We start from the raw sequence: 9,712 nt of genomic DNA on the forward strand, positions 1-9,712 counted from the left end.
TACTTTGTTCACCGCTGGTCTAAACAGGAAAACAAAAAGGGAGAAATCGGCATCATAATTTATAAACGTTTTCTTTATTTTCTTAAAGCACAGCGGAGTGATCATTTCCATCGGATATAAAGCGTAGACCAAACGTTCATACAGTATATGAAAGACACTTGGGTTTGCATGTTAAGGAACATCATTGGACGACGTGGATGGGGATCCAATCGTGTTCCTTGTGGTGGTCATTCAGTGGGAGTTTAAACCTGTTTAGATGATCTCATTATTGGTGCATTTGCAGGAGGCGGGACACACGCCTCCGATCATGGGGTTGCCGCAGCCCCACTGTTTGGTCAGGGTAGGACAGTTGACATACACGTCAGTATAGGGACACGGGTTGGCTGAGAGAGAGAGAGAGAGGTTTGTTCATTCATTCAGCCAGTGTTTATTTCGTCGACTAAAACTTTTACGAAAAATGTTCGTCGACTACCTTTTTTCACTGACGAAAACTGAATGGAAACTACCGGTAAATGAAAACTAAGCTATGATGACTAAAACTAAGACTAAATATTTTGAGAATTTCGCCATCAATATAAGTAATTTCACACACGCATTGTGACTGAGCTTGTAGATCGGCTATTTTCATTACGACGGCATCAAGGCCCGACAAAATTCATTTTAGTCGACTAAATCAACTGTAGATTTATCTCATGATATTTAGTCGACTAAAACTAGACTAACACTAAAACATTCCGGGTGACTAAAATATGACTAAAACTAAATGAAGTTCCAAAGACTATGACTAAACCAAAATAGAAATTTGCTGCCAAAAACAACACTGCATTCAGCTTCCTTTGTAGCTTTTAGATCCAAAGGTTACTGTACATTCACCACGTTCGCAGACACACATATAATAGATATACCAGTCCACGTCCACAAGGAAAGGCTGCTTCCATTTATTGTGTTCTGACTGTACCTTGTGCTGTTTACATTTCTGACTAAAAAAGTATTCAATCAATCAATAAAAACATAGAAATAAATAATGGTCACTTACTGCACAGCCCGTCATCACAGGCATCGGGACAGTGACCACAAGCTGGTCCATCCTTGTAAGGGTGGGTGAACTGGTAGTTACCTCTGCAATGTGGGACACAACATCAAATATCAAACATGATATGATCAGAGAGTGTCTGCAGAGAGCACATGCACCATTGTTGTTGTGTTTTTTTATGTCCATATTAATTAATAATTCATTTTCCAGCCATCCTAGACAGCTGTTTTCTACATGGGTCTATACTGTACAAAACACCCAAATTCCAGGGGTCTTCACCAGGCCGTCCGGGACCCCTAGGGGGTCCTCAGAGTTACTACAGGAGGGGCCACCAAATAGTTTTGGTCAGTGGGGCAAAATGATTGTACTTGTGTAGTAGTGAGTGACACAGAAGTATTTGTACTTACGCAGGGCAGTACTGACACACATATAAGTATTTGTACTTAGGCCACATAGGCCTAAATGTGTGAAGAAATGTATTTCCTGTCCTGTTATGAGTATTGAGTAATATACTTTTATGTTTTTGATACTTCAAATTGGAGACTTTGAAAGGAACATTGCGGGACGTACTTTGGAATCTTGATTGTGCAATTGAATTGAATTACTATTTTTGGTTGGTAGGTCTGCAATACAGGTTGGTTACAGTATAAAAAACAGCGGGTACAGGACTTTTATTCTTATAGTTCTTTCATACCAGTAAGATGCCTGAGGGCGAGAAGCAAGGTCACGTGCACTGGCCATATATGGAGCGTGTCTTGAGTGTACAGGGTTTGATGAGGTCAGATCAACATATGGAATGTCCAAACAGGTCAGCTTAGCTTCTGAGCAATGAAGCTGAGGGCAGCACCGAAATATGGCTGCAGCTGTGCAGTTCTAATTAATGAATGTCACTGAAACAAATTCCAATCAACTCTGTTGACATGGCAATAAAGTATTGAATCTTGAATCTAAAAATTGTGGCAGCGGTGGCAGTGTCTTGAGTGTACAGGGTTTGATGAGGGCCCAGGTAGGGCCAGGCCTTAATTTTCGGGCCTGTTGAGAACTCTAGTTTTTGCCGGCTGCCAGGCGCGGCTGCACAAATAACTTTGGGGCAGGCCCGTCTAGAGTTTAAATGGAAAGTATCAGTCAAAAGGGAGACATCGAAGAGGAAGGATGGATGGGGAAGGATCAACATATGGAATGTCAGCTCCATATATGGAGATCTAAGGGTTTGAGGTCAGATGTAGAGTTACTGGCCAATATTGATGACATCAGGGATCTCCCCATGGGCTTAACTGCGACAGCAGGTCGCATTTACTATGACATCATCACATCAGGGATATCCATCCCTGATGATGTCACGTGATGTCACAATGACCTGGGCACCATATATGGGGGCTGATGTCACGTGATGTCACGATGACCCACGCGGCAGTACTGGCACACATAGAAGTATTTGTACTTACGCAGGGCAGTACTGGCACACATAGAAGTATTTGTACTTATGCGGGGCAGTACTGGCACACATAGAAGTATTTGTACTTACGCGGGGCAGTACTGGCACACATATAAGTATTTGTACTTACGCGGGGCAGTACTGGCACACATAGAAGTATTTCAACCCAGGGTTGTCGGGGCAGTACGCTATGCCACATCCGACCTCGTTTGAGCGGTACCACACAACCTGTACACGCAACACACATTACAACATCACGACGAGGTTTTCAATTGAAACATTTTGACAAACTTGCAGCATGCGCAAAAGTGCAAATATACACTGTGTACCTGTGTGAAATGTCCGACCTCTCCCGTGTTGATGTTTCCCTTGCCGTAGCTCCAGTTATTCACCTCGCTGTACCAGTCCTGGACACCGTGGTCCCACGGCGTCATAGCACCGGACATGAATAGGTTCTCACCACATACAGTGGCTGCACAGAGAGAGAGAGAGCGAGAGAGAGAGAGAGAGAGAGAGAGAGACCAAGCACTATAGGGCATAGCAGTGGCAGCAATTTTCTGGTTCCATCATATTTTTCCCATTCCTAAATGATTTATATAAATTAAATGTAACCCTAGAATCAAGCCATCCTGGTGAATCATGGCCATAACATAACATTTGACTCTGTTGTGCAACTGTTGTGCTTGTAGGTCTGTTGCCAAAAACAACAAACCTACAAGCTTATCAACTAATTTGTTAGAAGGAGGAGGTTTTCAGTGCCCTCATATCACAAATTAAATAGCGTTTGATAAATCTGCGGTGCCAATATGTGCTCTCCCACTTGAGACATATGTGTTTCATGCAACGGAAGCCACAGGCCAGCTTATCTGGGGAGCGCACTGGGTTCCCCCGAGGGGGGAACCCAGTGTACTCTCTGCTGCCCCATCTGGCGGAGTCAGGTTATTGAGGTATAGCGGCAGTGGACCAAAAGTCCCCTCTCTTAGATGTCATCTTATAATGACCATTGGGTGGAAACCGCAATTGATTGATCGATTGATTACTTTATTAACAGTTCACAAAAAGTACAGAGGTACAGTCAATTATATGATAATGCTAAAAGGTTAACACAAAAATCCACGAGGGCTTGTTTCCATTGTGGTCCTGTGTAAAACTGTTTAAAAAACTTTTAAAAACAGCGAAAGTAGCAGATGTACACAGGCTTAAAAGGCTAGTTCTTTTTACGCTAAGGTGTGATCAAGTAGGACGTTGATTTCGGGAAAATGAACACACAAAAAGTATATTAAATATGGAGATAAAAGGTTTGCGTCCGACGGCTGTGATTATGTTTTAAAATGGTACTTAAAGCAGTGGTTTTCATTTTTCAACCAGTGGTCCGGGGACCACCAGCGGTCCTTGAGGGGCTTCCAGGTGGTGACCCCAGCTAAATGATGGAGAGTAGTAACCAAATGGACCCCGCTCTCAAGAGTTCAATTATTGTTAAGCATCTGCATTACTTAATTTACAGTCTACACAATTAGAGAATGTAAAATAATTGTTATTTTTGATCAACGTTTCTTCAATACATCATGGACTTGTGAAGAAATGATTAACCGACAACAACATCATATCATATCATCATACTATAATCATCATACTATATCTTATCATACGGCAATATCTCACAACGGGTAAGGGCTAGTATTCTTTAGTTTTTTGGCCTGAGAGGCAAAATCTCATCACATGGTGGTCCATACATGGCTCAAATGCCATATAAAAAATGGGCCTTGACATGAAAATGGTTGAAAACCATTGCTTTAAAGTGGTCTTACTGCCGTCGATGGTCCTCTTGTGGACAGGACTGTGATCAAAGGCGCAGCCGTTGGCCCATTTCTGAGCGTTGGCTGCAGCTTTGTCGCTCCAACTCTGACAATGAGAGGGCACAGGATGCATGGAATGAAGCAAAAATAAATAAATAATGTCATGCCTGAAAGTTTAATGATGTTTAGTTTAGGTGTTATCATTCGAATGTCTTGTTGGTGCTGTTCCAACCAGATTACTTCAACCAGTTGAAGTAATCACAGATTTGGGGCTTTTAACCTTTGCTTTTATGACTGCACCAATGAATTTCTGATAGCATTCATGTTCATGCACAACACATTGTGTGCCCACACAACACTTTCAAAATAGTAACCCAGGGTGCCCACTTTTTACATTCATTTTTTTGACTTTTTTTTTTTTTTTGCTAAGACGTCCACAGACGTCTTGGGCACTACATAGCGGGATTTCCCAGGACGTCTGTGGACGTCTTGGGCTAACAACCAATATTTCAACATTACATTTCACCAAAAAAAATAGATATCATGGGGAACCCTATCATAGGGGTCTAAATCTGTGGGGGAAAAAAAAACCTTTGTGGAGTATGGAATTTTTCTCTATCACTAAAATCATACATGCAGTTGAAATTCATGCAGTTGAAACACCTGTCTTTAGAAAAACAAACGTGCGTGTGCGTGCGCTAACTGTATATACAGTATATATCTATATGACTCCTGCTTGGTGAGAAAAGATTGGTGTGTGACCTGAATGCAGGGGTCAATGGGTCATGCTCAGACATACGGTAGAGACATAGAGACATACATATACACATAATACACTCAGTCACATAGAAGCGGTTCGCACGCAAACAAACATACCCAAGGTCCCACCCCAGGGACAAATTAGCCATTGGGCCAGTGGGGCCGTGGCCCAGGGGCCCTTGACTCTAAAGGGCCCTTCGGAGAAATTGGACCGCGCAGTACTAGGTTTGACGCCCTGAAAAGGGCTCCTGGAGCCCTTCATTGGCCATTGATTTTGTTAAATTTAGGTCAAAAAGATGATAGAAACACGGAACAACACGAAAATGTCGCGCGCGGCCCTGCAAAAATGACCGGCCCAGGGGCCCTCGTGGGGGTTAATCCGTCCCTCTGACATCTGCAACATTATTTAAAAAATCACATAAACATAATTGTCCGGATGAAAATCACCTGGGTTTAGTGTTCTATGGGTTAAAATAACTAATAACCAAAAAATAAGGAATATTATTTGCCTCTGGGTGCACCACCTCCTTTTTTGTGCAGAAATGGGAACTCGGTTCTTAGTCCACTTCTTCACGAGTGCTTCTGTGTTTATATTCCTACTAACAACATCATGGCAGTGATAGATTCCTTTGGAGATTACTGATATAGTGGGCATAACTGTGTATGTACTCTGCATCCTAATAAATAATCGGCACTTTGGCTATCAGTGTGTGCAGCCACTCTTTTGTCTTTTTAAGACTTAACTCTTCACATAACTGTGTATGACCACTATATCAGTGGTTCTGGAACTTTTTCATTTGAAAATATTTTGTGGCACGGACCCTGGTACAAGACACAATGTTTCACAAATATTGCGAGCTTATGAATCGGCTGGTGAGACACTGCATTATATATTTGATATATTGTATCAAATTATTTTTACTTCTACTCCACTACATCTCAGATCTCAGAGCATGTTGTATAAGTTCCTTTAAGTAAAACAATTGCGTACTTTTTTCCAGTCCACCACTGGAATATTGTAGTGTATATGTAGTGTCTTACCATCTTCAGCATGTTGCTGGCGGTAGGCTGCACAACTCTTCTCAGTTCGTTGTGTTTGTTCACGATGACCTCCTTCTCAGCTTCAGTCACCAAACCTTAATGAACACAAACAGTCCAAAAGACCAAAACAAGTCTGACAAACAACTTTTTACTATATATATATATATATATATATATATATATATTACACTTATATATATATTTTTTAATAATGGTAGTATGGTATGGTACACACTCACCCTGCAGGTTCAGCGTTGAGAGAGGAGATAGAGAAGAAAGGTTAATCAATACCTTCATGTGGAAACATAATACCTAAAAAATATTTACCCACTTAATCCCTATTCACATAATTCAAAATAATATTCTATATTCTATCGGCCTCCACTCTGCTTTACATCAAACACTTTGCAAGATGCAAATAGCGATGGAGTTGCCATTAGGCATGCGACGATTATTCTGGCAAAAATAATTGTGATTAACGATACTATCGCGATAATCAAAGATATGCTTAAAATTCTTCAAATTACACTTTTTTTAGCTTGAAACCCAGCATCCATATTCTGGGCTATTTTGGGGCTAAGTCAAGTGATCTGGTTTAGAATTAAACAATCACACTTGTGTGAAGTGAGGGGCGGCCACTATGGCTGCCACTGTGCCACACAATGTCACGTTATTTTTACCCGACTGGTGTTTTCTTGGCTTAAAGTCAAAGAAACCATTGCCATCGCTCAAACTCGTCATCGTCCCCGATCATTTCCACTGCCGTACTGTCTAAAAAGTACATTTCCTTCTCGTGCTTTAGTGGTGTGGCTAACAGTCTGCATTCATCGTCCTCCACGAGACATGAATGCAGTGTGTTATTATTGTATAAAACGGAATCAGTCACAAGATGTATTTATATTGGTCGCGTGTCGTCTTACGTTGTCCTTTAGTGCCCTAAAGAAACATAGACGTGGCTGCCACATGACTCTTCAAAAGCCATGCATGGGAGGGGCTATAGCGCCCCGCAAAAACAGCATATAAGTGCACTCTTTACCGTTTTACTGAAGTGTTAAGGGATTGATCTCCAGTCAGCGTATGACGGGGAGACAGTTTCATAATAAATTCTAATCTCCGCCCTACGATCATTGTGAGCATTTCTTACCGCGATAAATGATTCCAGCCGATTATCGTCCCCCCGCATGCAGGTCCCCATAGTTGTCCTTACTTACTTTGTCCCCTGTCAAGGGGCTGGCAGGCACCCTCACGGCGAGCAGAGCGCAGGCCCACAGGAAGGTAAACGTGTGCATGGTGGCTAGTATATTGCGTGTGTCCAACAGGACCGACACCTCTGAATGATATATATACTATGGTGTACCCTCCTGGGCTGTGCTGCTGACTGACGTGAACAGGTACGCTATGAGTCAAAGTAATCTGTGTCAATATTGTTGTTGAAAGAATTAACCTTTCAATAACCTTTCAACAGGCAGTCATTGTCTCCACCAGGCCGAAGGCATGGGGAGAGAGTATGTTTTGCACTACGTCCGTGTGTGTGTGTCCGTCCTTCCGTCCGTCCGTCCGTTACCAGCTAATCTACGGCACGGTTAACCCGGTCGATGCCAAACTTTGCACACACACTCCCTAGATGCCAACGATGAACCTCTGCCCCACATTTTCCAGAACGGCCTGTTATAGCGCCACCATGAGGCAGCTTTTCACATTTTTTACCTGAAACTGCACCGATCTGCGTGAAACGTTGCATGCACACTCCCTAGAGGCCAAGGACAAACCTTTGACCTGCATTTTCCGCATCTGCCTTTTATAGCGCCACCAGGAGGCCGACTTTTGTAAAACACATTTTTTGATATTACTCCTCCAGATTCTGTCCAAAAATCTCACAAATCGTTACACAGTATCTCTATGGTCATGTGCTCAAGTCGGATCTGTCCGATATTTCATATTCCATCCTAATTGGCTATAATTGGCTTTCACAGTTTGCAAGATTGCCCCGTTTTGAACAAAAGCCTCAAATCATGAACGCAGCATGCAATTTACGTGAAATCTTTCACACATTTTCTTACTAGGCTGAGGAATATATCCCACCCTTTTCACATTGGCCTGTTATAGCGCCACCAACAGGTTGATTTTTGCAAAACACATTTTTGGAACAAAATGCCTCAAATCATCCAATTGCCATCAAAGGCGTATGAAGAAATGGCACCCTTTTCACATTGGCCTATTATAGCGCCACCAGGAGGCCACAACCTGACCTGCCCTGGTGGAGACCTGTGCCCCGAGGGGCACTTTTTCTAGTTTTAACTCAACTTTTAACCTCAGTCATTTAACCTCAGTCATTTTAACCTCAATGAATTGAATTGAATTGAATTGAATTGAATTGAATTGAATTGAATTGAATTGAATTGAATTGAATTGAATTGAATTGGGCATCGGGTTTTAGTGCAAATTCGCTTATTTCCATCGCTCAAAAATGATTATTATATCCTCTCTTCATAATAAAAATAGTATCCCAAGCGGCACACTTTTCGATGGAAATAAGCGAATTAGCACTAAAACCCAACCACCATTGAGGGCTTATGGTAGGGGAAATAGCCAATAATGCACTTTTGCACAAAATAATACCTGGACCTCTTTGGTGGGGACATAACAACTACAAATAAAATAATAAAGGTAAGAAAGCCTTCTAGTCCGAAAGTAACCATACTTGAACCCCATGTGTTGAGTTGTTGAGTCCCTCAGAGCTCCGTACTTGACATCATCATTAGACTGTTTTTTTTAAACAATGGATTTCATTTTTTTTTTTACGCAAGAGGTACTTTAACTTTACTGGAGTATTTCCAATGTGCAATACTTTTACTTCTATACCATACCTATACTATACCGTCTATAATATACTCCACTACATCTCAGATCTAAATATTGGGTACGTTTACTCCACTACATTTATTTGAAACCATTAGTTACTAGTTAGTTACATTAACTACTTCATTTTGGCCATTTTAAAATAGCAGATCTATAAGCTCGCAACGCATTGTGAGCTTGCTATTTTCAATAGATTTTTATATATTTGAAAACCTGACACGGGACATTCTGCATAATAGTACTTACTACTTTAATAGGCTACTTTACTACTACTTTAAGTACATTTTGATGCCAATACTTCTGTACTTTTACTCAAGTATAGGCTATATCAGGATAGCAGAGGGGGATTACGCTTTTCTTTGTAATTGCTACATAGTTACTGTATATGTGTATATGCTAAATCTGTGTGATGAAGGATTCATTGTGTAGTTCAGGGAGACTTATTGCATGTTTTGGTTTCTGTGCTGATTCCAGACGCTAAAACGGTCCTAATCTCACAAACAAAACATTTTATTTATCCACGAGGGCTCTTGTATGCCCAGTCTATTTGAGCTTTCTATATTTGTCATTGTTCTCTGAGCCAGAACTGTGGCAGGGTGAACACAAACATTGTGAGCTGGCACGTGACATGGCCTACATTCGTCATTAAAGGTGCACACAATACTAAGTAGCATAGTGAATATGAGGATTGTGTGCAGGAGGTTATTTGCTTATTACGACAGATCTGTCAGCACTGCGACCTTAAACATGTGATAATTAATCAATAATGTTGATATAGTAGTAAATGTA

At 41.4% G+C, this 9,712-nt stretch overlaps 1 protein-coding gene across 1 annotated transcript; it reads right to left on the reverse strand.

Annotated features, from left to right (window-relative positions):
- Positions 1 to 252: 252 nt before the first annotated feature.
- LOC306941089 (cysteine-rich venom protein helothermine-like) lies at positions 253 to 7,353 on the reverse strand (the record flags this gene model as incomplete). Its single annotated transcript, XM_079526395.1, has 7 exons — positions 253 to 383; positions 1,037 to 1,119; positions 2,599 to 2,696; positions 2,798 to 2,940; positions 4,277 to 4,370; positions 6,065 to 6,159; positions 7,272 to 7,353. The coding sequence occupies 7 exons, from the start codon at positions 7,351 to 7,353 to the stop codon at positions 253 to 255; spliced, it is 726 nt and encodes a 241-aa protein (XP_079382521.1).
- Positions 7,354 to 9,712: the final 2,359 nt, after the last annotated feature.

The sequence above is a fragment of the Electrona antarctica genome (genome assembly GCF_951216825.1).
Source record: "Electrona antarctica genome assembly, chromosome: 17".
NCBI classification, from domain to species: Eukaryota; Metazoa; Chordata; class Actinopteri; order Myctophiformes; family Myctophidae; genus Electrona; species Electrona antarctica.